Source organism: Nannobrachium achirus (genome assembly GCF_963921795.1).
Source record: "Nannobrachium achirus genome assembly, chromosome: 17".
Taxonomy (NCBI): domain Eukaryota; kingdom Metazoa; phylum Chordata; class Actinopteri; order Myctophiformes; family Myctophidae; genus Nannobrachium; species Nannobrachium achirus.
Window position 1 is genome coordinate 44,353,437 of NC_137824.1, and position 23,101 is coordinate 44,376,537.

The window sequence follows — 23,101 nt, forward strand, 5'->3', positions numbered from 1 at the left end:
TTGCATTTCAGTCATACTTAAAAATAAAGGGACACTATTTTCAGCTTAGGCACGAGAATATTTCAACACCGATATTGTGAACAAAAAATCAACTTAATCTCGCTCATGTAGGTTGATTAAATAAATAAGAAGCAGGATTAACATTTTCTTTATATTTCTTATAAATCAACAAATCTACACAAATAATTCTAATAGATTTATTAATGTCAATTGAATAAATTAGTCTGTTTAACCACTTAACGCTGTTTTATACTTTGTTGTAGGCTACAATGGTGGTGTGCAAAAAATAGCCGGATTATCTCCCTTGGCCCAGGGGGGATTGATTCTCGCACCACTGAGTGGTCAATGTTTGGGTAAGTAGTAGTCAAGGGTTTATCCAGTTTACGCTGTTCTACTCCTCATGCATTGAAGGAAGCATGAGTTCAGTTTGAGGCCCTCCCCAGGTTGGCAGAGGGAGAGTAGTGCCCAGGATTACAGGTTAGGCAATTGGCACTGGGTAAAACATTAGTTACAAAATCATGGGATATTTTCTTATTCTTTTTTTTTTTTTTTTTTAGAATAGCATAGATATCATTGTTTCTATAGACTATAACAGTGGTTCTCAAACCTTTTCGTGCCAAGGACCCCACTCTGAGAACCACTGGACGATAATACCCATCGATAATTAATTGAAATGCACAAAATAGTGTCCCTTTAAGACAAATACAGCTCGGTGAAATAGCGTCTAATTATGTGCGAGACAATATGCCCACTCTGTCTTGAGAGCAGTAAAGATAACATTATCACCTTACACTTGTTTAGGTTTAAGGCATTCTAGAACATCTCAGAACAATGTTAGAACCATCCACCCCTTTTGAAATCCATTAATCTCATATATCGTCACTGTCGGCAGGAACCTCACATCTTCATGTTTTAACTTTGTGTGTTTTTTTTTCTTTTCCGTAAAGTTATACCCTACATTGTCATACTACAGTGTCACATAAAAGCATCAAAAGTAGCAGATTCACAAGCTCGAAATGTGGCACAAGCAGGGGTGTCGCACCAAATTCTGGGCCTTGGGTACCTGGGTATAGCAGATATACAAGCTCACAGCGCAGCATCGAGTGCCGCGCTGCGAGCTTGTAGATCTTTGAATATTTCAAAGGTTTTTTGAAAGACCTATGTTTCTATGTCCATGGTGCTCAAACCTTTTCATGAGAACGATCCCCAAAATGATATGTGTTTGGCCACGGACCCCCTTCTCGTAATATTTAGCTCCAGGGACCCCCCAGAAGCAAAGTTTGAGTTACAAATGTTCACTTAAAAAAAACAATATATTTGCACACATTTTCAGGACATTTACAAGCTTGTATCTGCTATTTTTCAATAGCTAAAAAAAATAATTAAGGCCCCTTTACCTTGGGACCTAGTAACTCAGTCCCACTCTCTCTCTCCCCGCCCCTTGTGACGCCCTGCCCTGGGCGCAAGGCACACATTTTGACCTCACCAATCTGCTATTCTTCTACTTTTGACAGTTTTCGACATGAGGTTTCCACCCCACAGAGACAACATATTCTGCTGTATATCAAATAGTGAATATAGCTGCTCTACAAGCTCACAACGCAGGGCAATGCGACACATTGTGAGCGAGTTGATAATGTTGCCAAATATTTGGCAATATACAGAACATGGCAGTGAAGTTATGCAGGATGGACTTTTGTAGGATTTGTGAAAACACAAATTCTAGTTGGGTTGCAGATTATGGCTGGATGACTAACATCCTTTTAGAAGTTGTATTTTGTTAATAACACTAAGCTTATTATATAGCCTATATATGCTATAACCACATTGGAGACGTGGAAATCAGTTCTCAAATTGTTAACACTGCTTGTTTTAAGCACGGAATGTGAATTAAAAACTAGATAAACGTTGTAAAACATTAAAGAAACAGAGAATTCCATCATCCATTCCGAGTGTCAACTATTTGACACATTTGGCAAACTGAGAGACGCACTTTCATTGAACCTTAGTGGAATTTCAAAGAAATGCAAAGCACATCAAGGCTACTAAAGATGTATGCATCTGACTGTCCACTTGCCAGCGGTCTTTGCATCCTCGATAACGACACTAGAAAGCAATCTACGCGGTTAAAATGTAACTCAGAAGAGTTAACACATTTCTCAGTTAAATTAAGGATTTTAATGTGTTGGAAATCTTTTTTTTTTTGTTTTATTTTGTTTTGTTTCTTTTGCAGAAATAAGTTTAGTTTTATAGTTTTAGTTTTTCTTTAACTAAAAAGAAAAATGTTATAAAATCCTTATCTGAGGCACTCGTTAATGATGCGTAGCCCAGGGTTTTCAAAGTGGGTGACGGGGCACCCTGGGGTGCCGTGACGGCAGTCCAGGGGTGCAGCGAGATAATTTGATAATATTTGGAATTTATTTGGACACTTGAATATTTAGTATCATTTTAAACTTTAAGTTCAAAGTTATTTTCAGTCAGTTCTAACCAAAATGGCTATCATCTCAACGTTTTCCTCGCAACATAATCATTCAAATATTGTCCTGTCATCATACAAGACTGTTGCACAAAACTAGTGAAAACAGACGATCTTCAAGCACACAACGCCTCGCGATGCAAGGCGTTGTGTGCTTGTAGATCTGCTGTTTTCACTAATTTAGTACATTTTATAGATGATAAATACAAAACAAACGGTTTTGGACATACAAGGTTTCCACCCGACAATGACGATATGCTATAAATATAAGGTGCTGGGAGTGAAAATTATAATGTAGGGGTGCCTCGGATTAAAAAAATATTTATGGGGTGCCCTGAGACAAAAAGGTTTGGGAACCCCTGGCTTAGCCAACGATATGTCATTTCATGGACACAGTCACTTTCCATAATGGCAGTGGTTGAACACGGGGCGCCCTATCAAAACCCTTCAAGGACGTTTTCTCAAAAGCTTGACTGGGCAACATTCAAATAGGAATAGCTCATATATTTTTTGTCTACATCTAATTTACATTTTTCTTTTTAAACTCTGACCATGTAATGCGGGAATGAACAAGAAACAGTCTTGTCTCAAAGAGGTTACAGTAGGTTGCATAATTCATCCCACACACTTAATATGGGCACTGGTACTGTATGCCTAATAATAAAGACCAACCCACTGAAAAAGGTATACAAAATGGAAGACTCGTTTTTTTTTACAATGTGACATTTAATGCACCCTAAGAGAGCCTTAACCACCAGAGTCCCTCAGGGATCTTCAGTACTAGGGTATTTTATGTTTTATGTTATTGTGGGGAAAGTGTGCAACACACTGTCAGGGGCCTTTTCCACCAAAAGAACCTTGGTTCCAGAACCAGTGCCGGTTCAACTTTCTTGGAACCTTGGTTCGTTCTTGCGAACCGGCTTGCGTTTCCACCAGATTGAACCATGGTTGAACCACAGGAACCAAGGATTTTGTGGTTCCCGTTCGGAACCAACTTTTACGGTTCGGAACCAACTCCGGTTCTCGGTGGAAAAGCACACCTCTGGTTCATCCCATAGGCGGGAGAAAGAACCAGAGCCGGTCCTTTGCCGGTGGAAAAGGCCCCTGTGAGCTTGTCAATAGGCTCTATGCACAGCAGCCATATTGGAAAGAAATTGGGCCCCTTCCTTCACAGGTGTTACCAATGGTACTGATTCTGGTCAAACAGAGTCAGGGTGCTGACATTGTGCATGTTGGCTCACTGGAAACTCTCCGCTACACCAGTGGGTCTCTAAGGAGCCTTTTCCACCGGCAAAATCCAACAAGAACCGAGTTGGTTCCGAACCGTAACAGTTGGTTTGCGGCCGGTTTGCAAGAGCGAACCAAGGTTCCAAGAAAGTTGCCATCCCATAGGTGGGAAAAAGAACTTCGAAACCGGTTCTTTGCCGGTGAAAAAGGCCCTCAAGTGTCCTTGGAGCGGTTCCTTATGGGTCTGTAACTCTGAGAGTGTACAAATGTGTGGTCCTTAAAATCAAAACGTTTAAGAACCTACTGTGTCACACAAAATGGAACAGAGCATTAAACAGAGCCTTAATCAGAATCATTGGTGACACCTGTGAAGGAAGTAAGGAAGGGGCCCAATAATATGGCTGTTGTTATTGGCAATTTTCCGCAAAAGCTTTCCCCGCAGGCTGGGGTTCAAGTGGTTAACGCCCCCCTAAGGGAGTCTTAAGGGCCGTTACACACACCGAGAACTATAAATGTAGAAGTGGATGGCACCCAACTAGAACTACAACACTTCTATAATTACAGCACTTGGTGTGGATCAGCCCTTTAGGCAGAGTCCGGGGGGGGGACTCAGGTGCCACAGGACAGGCCACCCCTGGAATGAGATGTGAAGTGAATGGTCAACAACGCAACCATAACGTCGATAGTCATCAACTATAACGTTTGAATTACTTTCAGAGCGACTTTTACAAATGATAGAACCATTTGACAGCCAATAAAAAAAGAATCCACCAGCAGGACATGTGGGCTGCAATCGGTATGGCTCAACCTCGGAAGATTGTGTTATTAAAGATGCAGTGCCATGATTTTTGTCTCCCCTGAAACATGATGATCAGGTATTATGATTATACTAGGAGGAAGATTCTTTCAGGTGGCACAGGACAGGCCACCCCTGGAATGCACCTAAATATTACATTTGTATGGTGCCACACATGTGTTGCCACTGGCAGTGTCTTTTAAATGAAACCTTAATATCTGTTCTGTTCTGTCATTTAAGAAAGAAAATGCCGTCTTGGAATGATTTGTAAAATAGAAAAATACAGGCTAAGTAATAAGAAAAAATATAAACGGCAAGACACTGTAATGTTAGTTATTAACTAATTTACCGCCACAGGACGAGTTTGACGAGTTACAGTGTTTTGACGCTGGATGGTGCACTTCGCTAGCCTATGGATGTCACCTGACACGTCGATGGCGTTAAAGGAACAAAAAAAGCTTTTCCTTTTTTTCTAAAAAAAAACAACAAAACCAAACAAAAACACACATAGCGTGTGTGTATGTGGCGAGGGGCTGAACGCGAGGTTGGCGCGGAATGGATGGTTACGTATGGACACGGTGTGTGCCTGTGTGCGAGGCCCCGATATACCACCCCCAGTCAAAAGATTCTGGACACGCCACTGCCTTTACAGCGTCTTCATTTTGATCAACCAAATCCATGCTGGTAAGAAATGGAAGAAATGCTAAAAAAACAACATGACACCTGTTTGACAACTGCTCTGAAAAGCGGATTACGGCAGCTCTGTGTTCCCTTCCCTATGGTTTACTTCCAATGGAATGTTTTATTTTGCCTGTGCAGTGTTATTTTTGGGGGGTGGGAGTGCTACGTCAATGGTTCTCAAACGCCCTAATTTCAAGGACCCCAGTTTGCTACACGGACCACCCCCCATAATTCTGACAGTGTACAAATGGAACCAAATGGACCCATTTGGTTCCATTCGTACACACTCAGAATGAAGAGCCCTTCACCTCAAGCACGATAACTATAACGATGACTATGGCTATGACATTTAAAATAAACTTTTCAACTGTGAAGTGAATGGTCCACAATGCAACCATACAATAACGTTTGGATCACTTTCAGAGCGATCTTTACGAATGATAGAAACATTTGACAGCCGTTATTAACGAGATGAGATGGAGGAGACAATTATGAATAGCTAACGCTAGCTGGTGGACCACAGCATGGCTGCCATTTTCCAGGCTCGGTTCCAGGCCTGTCCAGCAATGTGTAGAATATGACCTGTCGTCACAGTTCCCTTTTCTTTTCTTTAATGATCTTTCCTCTTTCTTTTGCCAATGTTTATATCGCATCTGCATCTAAGCGACCTGTAGCATAGTGACACACCCCACTTTGGTTCCCAGTTCAGGGCAAGTATGCAAATATGGGGCGGGTTTGTCACCAGAGGCATTTTGGTTTTAATTCGCACCTTGGAAATGCAGGTTCCACACAGAGATTCCAGACTAATATCTACGCAGGGATATTAGTCTGGCCATGCCAGGCTAGCTCACATAATCATCGTTTTAGTTAACATGCTTGGTGTAAATGATCCTTTTACAGATACGGTAAAGGTCCATTTGGTTCCTTTACTATGACTCATTTCGTCTGAGGACCCCCGGGGACCCCTTCAAGGACCTCTAGGACGGGGAAACCACCGTCTCTCTTTTTCTTTAACGTGACACGTTCACCTTCAGTCCGCCTGGCCATTTTGGCAGCCTTTCAGGTACAGTTCATCCTGGGAGAGGTGCCCGTCGAAGGCCTCCATGTAGAGGCTGCTGGTGCTGCTGCCGCTGCTGCCCAGGAAGGTGCCCACGGCGCGGCCCTGGCGCGCGTGCCCCACCGCGTCGCTGAACACCTTGTTGATCTGCTCCTCGCTGGGCATCCACCAGTCCGGGTTGGAGGCACAGTGCATCCGGATGAACTCTGCAGTGACGGTGAAAGAAATAAAAACATATTGTCGTTGTCGGGTGGAAACCTTGTATGTCTAAAACTGTTTGTTTTGTATTTATCATTTGAAAAAAAAAAAAGAACTAGGGAAAACTGCCGATCTACAAGCACACAACGCCTCGCACCATGAAGCAGGGCTTTACTTCGCGATAGAACGTACACATTTGATATACAAGGTTGAGATACGAGGTTTCTGCCCAACAGTGACGATATACATACAGTAGAGCCATGACGGAGAACAACAAACAAAGACGGAGACGACAAACAAGAAATGTGTAAATAACATACTGCACAGTAACGAGGAGGCAACAAAGGGGAAAAGCCAGTGATTTCGCGACCCTCCTTGCCCACCGGCCCCCACCGTTGTGCTCAGACTCGTTGGCAAACGCTAGGTCGCATCAAAATGTACCAAAAGTAGTTTGGGGGTAAAAGAAGGAGTGGGGGAAAAATGCTGCACTGCATGCAGTTTAACATTAAAGCCATAGAACATGGGTCTTCAACAGGGGGTCCGGGACCCCTAGGGGTTACTACAGGGGGTCCTCCAAATCTTTGAGTGATAGAAAGTTTATATTAACCACTTTAAGCCTAGTGTCCATATACTGAGAATTTTAGCCAAAAATAGCAGATCTACAAGCTCATAAGGCGTTGTGAGCTTGTAGATCGGCTATTTTCAGCAAAGAGCTTTGGTGTAGAGGGGAAAAAGAACAGACTAAGTACAGAGGGTGCGTTCCGAAATGCGCACCAGGTGTGTGCTCAGAGTAGTGAGTGCTGTGGGCGGTGACGTTGTAGAGTGCATTCAGTGTGGCTTATTTACGAACGACCAGTTAAGAGGCAGCTGAGCCCTTTTTCAGTCGGAAAACGTTCTTAAAGGCAGCAGTTTCTAACGTAACGTTGCTATTGATAGGTAATTTAATTCATAACATTGGCCTACCTGCTAACCTGCAGTTAGTTTACATGTTGAGGCGTGTGTAACAATAAAGCCCAAAGGACCTATCAAGCCGCAAATAGTGCATTTTGTTATAATTTCTTACACCATTGTTCACAGCTGAGAAGCACGAGACAGCGCCATGAAAACTAACCAATCAAAAGTCTGCACTGACGCACCGCACCGTCAAACCCCAATTTCTGAGTAGGGTCGTTCAGTGCGCGCACTCAGCACACCGGGTGCACAGCGCACTGGATTTCCGAACGACAACGCATCCAAGTGCACCGAATAAACAAACGACAACATGGCACACCAGCACATTTCCAAACGCACCCATTGTGAAAGGTTACATTTATTAAGTATTGACGGTTCAAGTGGTTAAACATCTGAAAACACAAATTGACATGAATCCAAAAAAACACTGACGATCGTGCTGTCAAACAATGAAACTATATGGGATCTATGATAAGGTTGCGCGGGGGGTCCCTGCTTCATCTCTCTCTCTCAACTAAGGGGTCCTTTGGCCTGAAAATGTCGAAGACCGCCGCCACGGAACACTGGATTCGGTCGTGCACCGTACCTCTGAGGCAGCTGACTTTGACGGGGTTGAGCGGCCGCCGCTCCACGCCGGGCTCCCCGGAGTGGACGGAGCGCTTCCTCTTGCCCAGGCCGCACGAGTACTTGAGCTCGTCCGTGGTGAACACGAAGCGGATCAGGTAGCGCAGCAGCCGGCGGCCGTCCTTCTTGGAGGAGTTGACCGCCTCGTCCCACTGCTTGTTGGAGATGAAGAGCGGGTAGTTCCCCAGGAGCTGTTTGCTGCCCTGGAAACCAGAGGAAACACCACACAAAGAGATGAAGAGCGGGTAGTTCCCCAGGACAGGGACGTGCTGGGCCCCTGATTCAGCCCGGGAAAAAGAGTTGGAGAGGCCCTCATTGCCCGCTATAGAGAGATCTCTCTCTCTATAGCGCTGCTGCTACTCAGAGATTTGCCATTTCAGATCATGACAAGTGACAAGCCAGCAGTGGGCCAATTACTGTACATGAGTTATATTTTGTTGTTGATTTAAACTAGTGAAAACAGCCGATCTACAAGCACACAACGCCTCGCACCGCGAGGCGTTGTGTGCTTGTAGATCTGCTGTTTTCACTACTTTTGTGCAACAGCCTTGTATGATGAAGCAGGGCTTTGCTTTGCGAAAAAATGTATACATTTGAAACTTGGAGATACTAGGTTTCTGTCCGACAGTGACGATTTACTTTGTTGCACGCCCAGCCCCCAAAATGGAACGAAGGCCGACATTTTATTTTTAATTTGTTCCCAAAGGCCAGCCTGGACCGGCCGGGAATGAACCGGCCGTTCGGGAGTTGTCCCGCTTTTCCCAATGGCCAGCACGTCCCTGCCCCAGGAGCTGTTTGCTGCCCTGGAAACCAGAGGAAACACCACACAAAGATGAAGAGCAGGTAGTCCCTAGTCAGGCACGTGCACACATAAGGCGTCTTTCCACTGTAGGGCCAACCCAGAACTAGAACCAGAACTTTCCAGAAACAAGAACTTTCAAGAACCTGTGAAGTTCCAGGTAACCAGACCAGACCCAACTGGGAAGCTCCACTGGTCAGCCTGCTTTGGCTGAGAACAGGTCGTTTGGGAATCTAACATCTAAAATAGCAGCTGTATGTATTAAATACATCTATTTTTAGGTTACTACATAACCTATTTCTGGATAAAAAATAAAAATAAAACGTTCATATAGCTGTACTGAGCGTTTGGTCAGTAAGCTGCCTGTGCTCTAGGGAGACGGACCAGGCCAAGTCTTGCCATTTCTCATTCATACGAACATGGAGTGACTTTCAACACACCAGCCTGAATCCGCTACTCTTCCGAAACTGATACCTTTTCGTTGCTGGTGGGAAACCTCTTCACTCCATATTCTAACGTATTATGTTTTGTTTTTCTTTACGTAAACGAACGCCCTACTTGATCATACTACAGTGTCACACACCAAAATAGCAGATCTACAAGCTCGAAACGCAGCATGAAGTGATGCTGGTGAGCTGGTTGATCTGCTTATTTGTCGCTATTTTTAAATTTGAATTTAGAACAAGGTTTCAACTCAACAGGGACATTTTGCGACACATCAGGGGCGGGCTGGCCATCTGGCATACAGGGCATTTGCCCGGTGGGCTGGTAGGCTAGGGGGCTGGGGGGGCTGGTGTAAAGATAAATAAATAAAGAAAATAGCCAAAGTTCTGCCACATTTTGGCACTAATCATGTTCATACTCCGCTGTTTGGTGGTGAGAACTGTATTATATACAATTTATGGATTGTGTAGTTGTGTAGTTATTATTTGTTGTCTGTAAAAGTTGTGGTATTAAACACTTGTGTATTTATATGTGCCGCCCTCGACCGGTAGAGTATCTTCGCGCGCGTTGGTTGTGGGGGCTGGTCTGGCCAAGATGCCAGGGCTGAATTTTAGTCCCAGTCCGTCCCTGCGACACATGCATACAGAACACACACTGGAATACCTAGCTACTGTACCTCTTATTTTCACAAAGTCCAAATCAAAGCCTGTGCATTATGAAGGATTGGCATGTAATTCATCCCATTAAACATCAAAATGCATAAATGCGGTGTGAAACATGAACGGGAGTAGTGTGTGTGCCTTCAATGTAAACAACACATTGTGAAAACACTGACCTCAAAGACTGTCTGCCGCTCTTCTTCCTGTAGAGAGACAGGGGTTTCTTTAAATCTATATGTTGATGCTGTTGGATTGTACACTGTACTTGAAGATGCCATGGAAATATTTGTAATATAATATACTGTTTGTTAGGGTAGGTATAATTGAAGCTTCAGCGTTAGTTTATGCAGACATCAGCTCTTTTCCCATTCCTCATTCACATACAGTATTAGCTGGTCATTACGTCACACTGTCATACGCCAATCAAAGCTCTCATTCGCCAGCAGCCTCCTCCACCCCAACCTCCAGCTGTTTGAAATTAGCCGATCAACAACCTCAAAATGCATCGCGTCGTGATTTTATTTTCCCTTTTACTTTTTCTTTTTGTGTGTATGAAACATTTTAAAAATACAAATCTTGTGGGTGTCTCTTGACTTTCTCGAACCACTGCAGTAAATGTAACCGTTTTTAAACCTGATTCCTCACTTCGATGAGCTGCTCCTCTGGCATGGGCTGAAGCAGCTGGTTATGGAACTGAAGAACCGTCTTGAAGTAGTCCAGCACATTCTGACAGGGAACTGCAACGAGAAATAAAAACACGATGAGGTCAATTTAACCAGACAACAATTTACAAGAGTAATAGGACTACATCAGTGCATCAACGTTATCAATACATCAAATGCAAAGAAAGCCAACCAGTGGTGTAAAGTAACAAGTATATTTACTCAAGTACTCAAGTAGGAAAATAAAATACGATTTTTACTCGAGACCCATAAGAATCGGTCTGTGATCCACAAATGGGTCCCAACACAGCAGGCACGTGCACACAGACATCAAAGGGGGCTTGAGCCCCTGCCCTTTTATCAGTCTATAAAAAGTGCCCTCTCCAGAAAGGAATGCAGTTTTCACTATGGTGAAAGAAATGCAAACGCCCCCTTTCCATGCCATACCTGAAGGCAGCATTCAAGAGAATTGCCTCCTGAAATGACTCCCCAACTTGTGAGCAATGGCTGTGCATTGTGGAGGAAATGTATGTAGAAATGGACTGATTATATGACCCAGAAGAATGACACCACAGAGAAATTATTTGGACTCTAATATGACGATGGAAATGATGTAATGTTGACCCTGTGAATGTATGCGCATGTGACTAAAGTTTGTATGTGCATGTGACTAAAGTTTAAAAAAAAAAGAATTGCCTCCTGAACTTGAATGCAGCATCGTGTGTTGAAATAATTGCACTCTCTGTGTAGAAATCCATGCCATACGGCACATCTCAAGTATTGACTTGATTCATTTTGCTTAGTTCAGTGTGGTATCAAGCACCGAAAATAGCCGAACTCCAAGCTCCACAATGCTTTGCTTCACAGCGCAACGCGGTGTGAGCTTGTAGGCTAAGCCTTGCCTTTCATTTCAGCTTGTGGGCTATTTTTGAAATTTTCACCAAAAGGCCCTTTTAGAGCTTTCAGTCCCTGCCTCTAACATTCTCTGTAAGTCCATGCGACCCAGTGTTTGGGAAGAAGTGCAGTAAGAACCTATACCCGAGCCTGTACCCAGTGTTTGGGAACCAGTGCAGTAAGAGCCTGTACCCCGTGTTTGGGAACCAGTGCAGTAAGAACCCATACCCAGTGTTTGTGAACCAGTGCAGTAAGAGCCTGTACCCAGTGTTTGTGAACGAGTGCAGTAAGAGCCCATATACCCAGTGTTTGTGAACCAGTGCAGTAAGAGCCTGTACCCAGTGTTTGTGAACCAGTGCAGTAAGAGCCTGTACCCAGTGTTTGGGAACCAGTGCAGTAAGAGCCTGTACCCAGTGTTTGAGAACCAGTGCAGTAAGAGCCTGTACCCAGTGTTTGAGAACCAGTGCAGTAAGAGCCTGTACCCAGTGTTTGAGAACCAGTGCAGTAAGAGCCTGTACCCAGTGTTTGAGAACCAGTGCAGTAAGAGCCTGTACCCAGTGTTTGAGAACCAGTGCAGTAAGAGCCTGTACCCAGTGTTTGAGAACCAGTGCAGTAAGAACCCATACCCAGTGTTTGGGAACCAGTGCAGTAAGAACCCATACCCAGTGTTTGAGAACCAGTGCAGTAAGAGCCTGTACCCAGTGTTTGAGAACCAGTGCAGTAAGAGCCCATACCCAGTGTTTGGGAACCAGTGCAGTAAGAACCCATACCCAGTGTTTGAGAACCAGTGCAGTAAGAGCCCATACCCAGTGTTTGAGAACCAGTGCAGTAAGAGCCCATACCCAGTGTTTGGGAACCAGTGCAGTAAGAACCCATACCCAGTGTTTGGGAACCAGTGCAGTAAGAGCCCATACCCGGCACGGTGTCCAGCTTGTTGCGCAGCTCCTCGTTCTCCTGCTGCAGGGAGAGCACCTCCTGCTCCAGCTCCAGGCAGCGCGGGCAGCAGCTCTCCTCCTCCTCCTCCTCCTCGTCCTCCTCGGGCAGCGTGGACGACGGGTGGCCGTAGGACTCGGACGGAGTGGGTGAGCTCCAGCCTCCTCCCCCTCCTCCCCCCAGGGCCCCGGGGCCCTCGGGAGAGAGCCCGGAGCCGGGCTCGGCCGGCGGGCACCGCACCGCGTCCTCCAGGCCTCCTGCCATGGCCAGGTGCGCCTGCTGCAATAAGAGGGGACGGACGACAAACCATTGGTCAGTGTGTTATCGGCAATTGCAGCCTAAAAGAAACATGCAACATCATCGAAACGATGTCAAACTGATGACGTTTCGAATGCGAAGCATTTTGTGGTGGTTAAGGGATTGGAATTCCGTTAAGCGGAAATCATTAAGGAACCGGAATCTTAAAGATCCTAAAGGATCCTGACCCAGTGTTGCATTGGTCCGGTCAGGCGTGTACACACCGTCCCGTATCTTTTCTGACCAGTGTCAGGCCCCGGCCTTACGCGCATGCATCGATTCAAAATAACCCTCATATTCACACCTCGACGACATTACTAAGTGTCACGGCAGGGTGATTTAACAAAGAGATGAGCCTATATGCATATCAATGGACTGCATATACGTTCAATCTGAACCTGTTAACTCCTGTAATAAGCGACGCGCGTGCGACGTCATTAACACAGCGTACCCCAAAACATTGAATCAGCAATGCAACCCTAATCCTCCCTGCAGTACCTGCTGCTGCTGAGGCCCCGTCAGCAGGTAGGTCTGCAGGGAGTCGGTGAAGATGCGGAGGAAGGCCGAGGTCTGCTGCTGGTTCCACTGGCTCCGCTGGGCCTCCTGGTCCGGCTGGGTGGTGGAGGCGCTCTCCTCTGCCCTGCCGGGGGGCTTCCCACCCCCCGCCGATGCCAGGGAGGAGCAGTGGCCTCCCCCCGGGAGGAGGAGCGCCTCCTCCTGGCCCTCCGCCCCCGGGCTGCCGTCCTCCTGCTTGATGTTGGAGGTGACCGCTGCCGGGGAGGAGGGGGGAGGCTCCAGGAGGCGGCCATTGTTCAGGAGGCTGAGGACTCGGCTGCACTGCTGGGCGAAGGCGTCCAAGATCAGACGATTCTCTGCGGGAAGAATGTGTGGAAGATGTGGGGGTGTTAGGTGTTGGCTTTCTTTTTTTTCTTTTATGCTTAAAGGGCCTACACCATGCTTTTAAAACTATATTTTTTGTATAAATATATGCTCAAAATTGAGTCTTAGACAGGTTTTAACCCTCAACAAACAGTCTGACCATTCTTTTTGTTTGTTCTAGCTCTACTATAATGAGGCTCTCCAGCTGCAATACCAAAACGGCCTCTGTTTGCTCAGGGGCGCATCTAGTGGGGTTTTTCCAGAAAAAAAAGAAGTTTTTTGAAAAAAAAAGTTTTTTGAAAGTGTTTTGAAAAAAAAAAAGTTTTTGAAAAAAAAAAGTTTTTTAAAAAAAAGTTTTTTGAAAAAAAAAGTTTTTGAAAAAAAGTTTTTTGAAAAAAAATTTTGAAAAAAGTTTGAAAAAAAAAAATGTTTTGATTTTTTTTTTACTTTTTGACAGTTTTTGAAAAAAAAAATTTTTTTTTGAAAAATTAAAAAAAAAAAAAATTGTCAAAAAAAAATTTTTTTTGAAAAAAAAAATTTTTTGAAAAAAAAAAACTTTTTGAAAAAAAATTTTTTTGAAAAAAAAACGGGAAACGCGTGTGACGTCACATGCGTCAACTCTCAGAACAGCACTGTTCTGAGAACCTGTGGAAAGCTTTTCATCTCTGTCTTCCCAAAACCAGAGAAAGACACAATGTACAGAAATAGGACTTTGTGAGGATAGAAGGTGCCAGTGGGACCCCAAAAAAAGGTTTTAAAATAGAAAAAGTGAAAATTCATGGTGTAGGTCCTTTAAAAACACATTTTCATGTTTAATTGATTGATTGAATACTTTATTAGACAGAAATGCAAACAACAAAACAGTCGAGCACTTGGTCTAAAAGGATAACACATTGTTTCCATGTATGTATTCAATTCATAAAACATGACATAAAAAAAAATAACAAGATTCAATATCATCACAGAATATAAAACACTTTCTGTGTGGAGTTTGCATGTTCTCCCCGTGTCTCCTAGGGTTGATACCCTCACAAAAACATGCAGTAATCCTGGTCTCAATAATGCCTCCCCCTGGCCAGCCGGGGCGCTTGATGGAGGGGAAAGGAACTGGTTGGAATAACGTGTTCCTTCCACGCGCTACGTCCATCCCAGGGAAATCCCCCCTGTCAGGTGAAAAGAAACAACTTGGACTACTCATGCATTGAAGGAAGCATGAGGTCAGTCCGTTGTCTCCCCAGGCACGGCAGAGGGAGAGCAGAGCCCAGGATTACATAGGCAATTGGCACTGGGTGAAAAAATGGGTTGCAAAATCGTGGGATAAAAAAAAAAAGAATATAAAACACTACAGAGTAGGGGCGGAAGGGGCTGTGAGCGTCTGTCTGAGGGAGGAGTGAATATTTACCTCTCCCTATGGACTCCTGAAAGGTAGATTTTCAGGCCTGTTTTAAAGGAAGCATTCCATGGGTCTTCTGCAGACCGGTCTGGCCCCAAACGCTGGGTGGGCGTTTGGCAGAAGACCTATGAAGTGGAAAAGCCAATGAGCTTCTGTCAATCACAGGGCCCTGAGCACAGACTCTGATTGGCTCTTCCACTTTTTGGTTTCTGCAAAACGTCCACCCAGTGCTTGGGGCCAGACCGGTCTGCAGAGACAAGGATGATGGAAGGAGAGAAAAGAGTGAGGAATTGTGTTTCTGTGGCAGTAGTCTTGCGTGGCCAGACAGTTGACTCCGACAATTTGCAAATGTTCCCGTCATAAAGTCTGGGTTCTAATCATGAGTAGGATGTGACGCACCCGCTCCCTTGGTGCAGTAGCGAAAACAAGTCCTACTGGAAGCATTATGTCTTCTTTCAATATTTTTGGGGGCGTTAGTGTTACTTTATGGTGTTGTTGGTGTTACTTCCATGATGTTTTCAAATGTTTTTTAAACTATACACGTATAATATGCCACTCAAATGAATCTGTCTGTGCTAGTGTGCTTCTGTTATGTTTCCAATGGGACTACAATTGCATTAGTGACTACTTCCATTACTCGGCTTTCGGGAGCTGTACCAGTAGTTCCAGACTCTATAAAGCATTCGGAGATAGTGGAATAGTTGTCTGGCTAGACTAGTGTGGCAGTGTCCACACTGAGACAGACCGTTCACGCTGGCTCTCCACTCCCTGCTGCACTGTCAGGGGAGGACCCTTTTCCACATAAACTTAACTTGAAGTTTAAGAAGCTTTCATATGACAACAGCAAAAAGTCAATCTACCGTATGTAATGAAACTGTCGCAACACATGAAACGGAGGCTCTCAACAAACAGCCTGTGAACGGTGTCATGGATGCATCTTGCTGATACGAGAGATATGATATGAGATAGGCTACTGAGATCCATGAAAATATATCACAACCTGCTAACACCCCAGAAGTATTGTCAAACTCGAGCCTCTCCACAAGTGAGAGGCTCACAGTGAGCAAGTTGAGGCGCAGCTCTGTTTAAGTGAAAAAACTAAATTGATCAGACCCAATGTTCTGAGTGACACACGAAAGCTTAACGTCAGTGAAAACAAAGATTAAACCAAACACCTAAACCAGTGATTCCCAAATATTATATTCTAATGTTATATCAATATCTTTAAATTTCCATTTTGCTAAGCAGCAAGCATGCTTTGATGGTTTTGATTTATATAAGGGCATATTTGCGTGACTGTAAAGACGAAACAGAAGTGGGGAAGAGGCTTCACGTCCGCTTTATCGCTTGCTCATAATCAGAGGCATTTGAATGACTATACTTGTTATTGTCTTAAGAGGGCGATTTTATGAATGTAATTTTTGCAATTTTCTTCCTAAAAGCTGAAGATAGCTGATCTACAAGAATGTGATAGTTATTCTTCCTGAAAAATGAAATTCTTCCTGAAAAATGTCATTCTTGTCAGCTTGAATAATCTGCTATTTTCGGTGTCTGGGAAATGTGCATCACAGGTGTGCAACTAACAAATTATTGTTATTATTATAATTATTATTTAGGTATTTATTTTAACCATAAAACAACCAAAACTCCTGTGAGGAACAGGAATAATGTCCTCACAACGTCTATTTCTCAAATTCTACTATTATCGTCTCTGTCGAGGTGGAAACCTCATACCGGTTCAAATTCAAAAATATCAAAAGTGGTGGATCTGCAAGCTCGAAATAGCCGACACTTTTGTGCGAGGCTGCAGTATGATCAAGAAGGGGCGTTGATGTATGAAAAAAACACAAAAAGTGTAGTAACAAGCATTTGTTTTTAGGTTTTTCTTGACTGATTATTTCGTTTTCTAGATAGATATCCATTTGCATTTGTTATATTGCTGTTGATGTACTGACATATTATCTTGTTTATTATTGTGATGTTTTATCTGCTTATTGTAAATCGCTTTGGATTAAAAGCGTCTGCTAAATGCCTAAACTGTAAACTGTAAACTGTAACAATAAACTGATAAAACAAAGTCCATTTAGCCCTCACAAGTATAGTAATACAAGTATACACACACGCACGCATGCACTCTCTCTCACACACACACACACACACACACACACACACACACACACACACACACAACATGGGCTGTGCCAGTCACTGAGACGTGTCTATCGGCCTGGCACAGATGTGTGTCGCATTTATTAATATGCACTGCTGTCTCTGTTTACCCGTGGAGATGTATCTGATATCATTCGCCTTCGTCCCCCCTCCCCCCTCCTCCTCTCGCCCCGGTTCCATGGCACTGCGCGCCTCAGAGAGAGCCTCGTAAAATTTCATTAAAAACAACATGCTTGGCGGAGGCGAATTTATGAGCCCCATTTATTTTAATCACAACTCTTTGGGACGGCTTTTAAATGCAATTTGCATTATTGCACGCTGAACTCGCGGCTGCATGGGTCCTTGGATCTTCCAATACCCTCCCCATCCCCCTCTTTTCCTCTGCCCCCCCCCCCCCCCCCTCATAACATGAACAAGATGTCAAAATTGTAGAGGAGAGAGCTGTGATCAGTTGCGTTGTTGTTTTCTTACCAATACATATGTAACAGAAGATTGTACACCTACAGGGCTGAGCAATTAAACAAAAACATTTTGAAACCAACATTTAGAAACCATAACCGACTTAATCTTGCTCATGTGGGTTAATCGAATAATCAAAATTGTATAATACGTATGTATTTAATGTCTTATTTAAACAAATCAAAATGATTATGTTGTAAGAGGGAAAGAAATCATGGCACCCCATCTTTAATTCTCTGCTGCTATTCATGTCCTCATTTTTTTCTGGTTTCATCGTTATTTGTTGTTTTGAAAATTACTTGTTTTTCTAAGTTTGAGCCTTAGATCTTTATGACATTTGATCTTTTCTTGATCCCTATAGGTTCATGGTTTGATCTTTTGTAGATCCCTATAGTGTGTGCCAACGGTGACGCAATTGTAGTCCTTAGCGGCCATCTTTTGGGTAAAAACACAGGTGTTTCAATTGTTTGATTGCATAGAACTAATGCTTTACTCCAATCAGAACACCTGTGTAAGGCTGTGTTGACCCAAGAAATGGCCGCTCTTAGAACTACATTTGGCACACCCTATAAGTTAATGTGTCTCCCTTTAGATTTAAACATTTTTCTTGTTTGAATGCACTTTTTTACGTTTTTTAGAGTTGTTTTATTTGTTGCGACCGTAGGTCGCATTTACTACAGAAAGCTCCACCAGGTGTCCGTGCGTCAGTCCGTCACACGTCACACGTCACACGTCAGTCCGTCACACGTCACACGTCACACTTTTGCCCTGCTCATATCTCCGCAATCGTTGCCCCGATCCATGCCAGATTTTGCACACACACTCCTTACCTGCCAAACTAAAACCTCCAAGGACCCCCGGAGCTCCAGGGACCCCCAGGTCCCTGGGGGACCCCCAGATGTAAAACATTTCCAAATGTGCAAAAATGACCAAATGACCACCCCAACGGGGCTGCTCACGGGGAATTCCCGGGGACCACCGACTCCTTGTGCTCCAGAACGGATGCAAAAGTGGTGGCGCCCCCAGTGGAGGACCCCCTGCCACTGCAGCGCACATAAAATGCCGTAACTTGGGCAAGGAGCGACCGGGAGAGCCGGGGCCGGTACCTATTCGTCCGCCTCGGCGGCGCGGAGACCCCACCCCTCATTTCTCACATGGCCCTCTTCTAGCGCCACCTTCAGGCCGATTTTTGAAAGCACATTTTTGGACACTGCTCCTCCAATTTTTGCCCTAAAATCACGCAAATCGCTACACAGTATGTCTACACTCATGTCATCAACATGGATCCGTCCACATTTTTTGGGGACACTGCTCCCTACTCTTTGTGTATACATGTGACCTACGGTCGCTTATCTCCCGATTAGGGAGTCTTACTGGTTTATTTTATTTTCTGCTTTATTTTTTATCATTTGTAAAGCAGTTGTTCTTATTTTTTGCTCTGTAAATGACATGAAATGGCATTTCATGTCATTATACTGTCATATAGTGCTATAGAAGGACAGTTGTTATTATTGGTATTACTTGATCACACTACAGTATATATATTTTTAATTATTATTATTATTTTAATCCAGAAAAGTAACAGTTTTGGACATAATGAGGTTTCCGTTAGCCCACAAAACAAACCGGTTGTTTGAAATTCCTCCGGTTTTCACCTCCCGGAGTCAAGCTAACCCTTCCTCATCACACGCCAAAAGTGGCCGATCTACAAGCTCACAGCAGCTCGCATCCGCGTCTCCGCACCGCGTTGTGAGCTTGCGGATTGGCCACCTTCCAGAGAACGCTGAAACTTGCAGGATGAGCACTGTGCAGTGACGCAACCACAGTTTCCGTTTTCCCGGTGAACCTGAGCGCAACGGTGGGGGCGCGGGAGTGTGGGGAACACACACATCCTATTGCCGATGATGGAGAGGTTGTATAGCTTTACGTATTGAGAGGAACTCTTGCCAATTTCGTAAGAGACTTGTCGCCAATTGTAAGATATTTAAAAGTTATTTGTGGCCATGATGATTGATAACCCTTTCTTCCCACTACTAGACAGCGACCGAGTCACAGCAGTCAGACGTGCAGTGCTCAGGTTCGGTCTGAAAAAATCTGCCCGATCAACTCATGCGATGTCGTTAATTCGAATGACACCCGCAAATGGAAACATGCAAAATTCGCTTTGTCTTAATGCGTATTTCTGATAATTCGCTTCCCTAATTCGAATAAGTTTATGGAAACATTTCCATGATGGACCCAGCCTTGTTCTCAGGTAGGCCTATCCATTATTCTAAGCATAGAACACCTTGAATGAACAATCTATCTATCTATAAATTAGGGAAACATTCGTCTGCGTGTCTGCGTCCGCGTGTCTGCGTCCGCGTGTCTGCGCTGACATCATTCAATGGGAAAACCCTTGAGAAAACACACGGTGATGTCATCCAATGGGAAAACCCTTGGAAAGACACAGAGTCAATCGGGTGATGACGTCACCCAGTTCACGTCCCAGGCCATATACTGTATAAAGGCCACAAGAGGGGCCGTCTAATAAATAGGCATGTCCAAAAACCTTGGGCATTGGTGGATTGGTGAGCTTCACATGACATTTCAGCCAACCAGACTATAAATGGGCCAATCTCCAGAATGTTTCAAGCTTTATGTGACATCATATCATAATTAAATGGGTGGAGTTGATTTGTGGATTGGTCAAACCTCACGGGATGAACACATGATTTCGAACGCACATCAAAAGTATAAGTGCAGAAAAAAAAAGATTGAAAATTGAATTAAAGGAGTACGTTGAAAGACATGGATTCACATTTAATGAAAATGAGCCCCATACAAAAAACAGTATATGTCAAAGGTCTTGCATCATCAAACACGAAACAGAACATAACATAGACAAACTAGAAGCTCATATCGCCAATACAGAGAATCTTTTAAATGAGGAGCGGGCGAAAACCTCTAGTATGAAATAAAATGAGGCATGTACAGTACATGCACACACAGCGGAAGCATGCATGTGCACACACTGCAACAGTCTCTCTCTCTCTCTCTCTCTCTCTCTCTCTCTCTTCACACACACACACACACACACACACACACACACACACACACACACACACACACACACACACACACACACACACACAATCTAATTATGGATTTCAGCATGCATAAACACTGTAGTTTCCATCCTCACTGCTCTCGCTCTCAGACCAATCGATGCAGAGAGAGAGAAAATGGGAAAGAATAGGCTAGCTAATGTACTATGCATGTAGGAGATGTTCTCAGCATATGGCATTAGGGGCGATATGGTGATAATTATCGTTGAGACGATACAATGTCTCCACGATATGCATTTTCAGAAGTATCGTATATATTGTGATACAATAGAGGGAGCCTTGTAAAACATCCTGTTTAATCGTTAATACAGAGATTTATTGCAGAATTCAATTTAAAGTTGCATTTTGGTCTAAATCAGTACTCAAACTTTAAAATGTCAAGGTCTCCACTTGACTCTGACAGTATACAAATGAAACCAAATGGACGTGTAAGGGTCCATTTGGTTTCATTTGTATACTGTCAGAGTTACATACTTGTAAAGTTCAATTTAGACCTCCCAAAAGGAACCCAGAGAGTCTAGTTTTTGTCAAGTACCTTGAAAAATAACCATAAAAACCAACATGAAAAAGAATCGTGATAAAATCGTGTATCGTGATACAGCTTGGGAAAATATCGTGATATGGTATTTTTCCATATGTTGCTGAATAAAGGCCTTTGGAATGTTAACAATCATTAAAACAAGCCATGTCTGAACACAAAGGTCTAGTATCTGTGAACATTCTGTGAACTTCTGTCTGGTCAGGGTCTACAGCCATGTCAAATGGGAAAACACATGTGTCAAATAGTTGTACAGAATTCAAGAAGTATCATGTAAAGAGATGGACCCTGGGGGGCTGGGACCCCAATGTAAACAAGCCAATAATATTTGTTTGTGTGGTGTGCTAGCCTACCTTTTCCTATGTAGCCTAAACCTCTAATAGAATCCTCAATCAATCAATCAATCAATCAATCAATCAATCAATCAATCAACCATTAAATTCCATGTCATTAACTTAACCACTTTAACCCTATATACCTTGGATATGTGGAAATAACCGATCTACCAGCCCACAACGTGCCACGATGGCATGCCTTAGCTGGTAGATGATCTGCTTTTCCCCCCAACAAATCTTGGAAACATTAATGTTCTCGTATGGAGGGGTTCCCGTGAATATGTTTGAGAACCATTGCTATAACTGCCCTACGTTTAAGGAGACACCAAGACATGTAATAGTCGCATCACAGACTCTTTTCAAAGAGAGTTTTGAAACCAACCTGAGCTTATACCGTACGTGCAGTCCGGCGACTCGTGGTTGAGCGCGGCTCTTCCACTTGGGCTCCCCGCTGAGGGCAGGCTGCTGCTGGCCCGTCTCTGCTGCTGCTGGCTGCAGCCAAGTGATGCTGCTACGCTGCTGGATGTGGCCACCGCTCTGCTGCTACTGGGCCTGTTGTCACAGGGGAAGCGGTGCTGTTGTTGATGCTGCTGATGCTGCTGACTGCTGCTGATGGTCGCTGTGCTGCTGCTGGTGGTGGCGGCACTTTCGTGCTGCTGCTGGAGCCGGGGCGACGCTGCCGCCGCCGCCGCCGCTGCGTGTTGATGGTGATGCGGCTGGAAGGGATGGGGCTGCCCGGGGTGGTAGGTGAAGTGGTGTCCGCCGCCGTCACCGAACAGAGGCACCTCGACCACGGCGGATCTGTCGAAGCGCGACCTGCCGCCGCTGCCCGCGGCGGCGGACCTCTTGCTGTGCTGGAAGGGCTTGAGGGTGCTGTAGGGACCCCGCAGCTGGCGGCACGGCATCTTCGGGGCGCAGGGTCCTTCGTCCGCGGGCTGCATCTCTCCCTCCATCGCGGCCAGTGTGTCATCAAGACACAGACAGAGACAGACGCACACCCCCGGTCGGTCCCGTCCTGTATGGTCGCTATTGTCGCGTCCTTGTGTGTGGCTGGCTGACTGACTGACTGACTGACTGACAGCCTAGGCCAGGCCTGATGTGTGTGATGTGATGTGATGACTGGGGTTTGTCTATTTTCGTCGCCGAGCCGTCTGGCTTGGGTCTGTCTCGCTCATACACACAGTGGGGAATGGAAGGGTGGGCTTTACTGACAAGCCCCCTGCTCCAATCCCCAGACAGCAGCACAGGGCCCGTTAATGGTGACTAGGAGAAACACACACACACACACACACACACACACACACACACACACACACACACACACACACACGGCAGGCGGGACTTGAGCGCCTCTGTCTGTCTCTTCATTCTAGTCAGTGTGATGATGTGTCCACACTGGAGCTGCGGGCTCAATATAACCCAGCCTGCACGCTAAATGGAACAACAGAGCGAAATTCTACCAGTGATGGCAGAGGCCATTTTGTCGCTGACAAGCTCCAAGCCAGCACTGAGCGTGATAATGT

General features: G+C 44.6%; 1 protein-coding gene across 1 annotated transcript; it reads right to left on the reverse strand.

Moving 5' to 3' along the window:
- Window positions 1-6,210: 6,210 nt before the first annotated feature.
- bend4 (BEN domain containing 4) lies at window positions 6,211-22,531 on the reverse strand (the record flags this gene model as incomplete). Its single annotated transcript, XM_080745745.1, has 7 exons — window positions 6,211-6,443; window positions 7,973-8,213; window positions 10,089-10,115; window positions 10,558-10,649; window positions 12,383-12,680; window positions 13,197-13,570; window positions 21,961-22,531. 7 exons carry the CDS (start codon window positions 22,529-22,531, stop codon window positions 6,211-6,213), a joined length of 1,836 nt encoding a protein of 611 aa, XP_080601871.1.
- Between the last annotated feature and the right edge of the window lie 570 nt (window positions 22,532-23,101).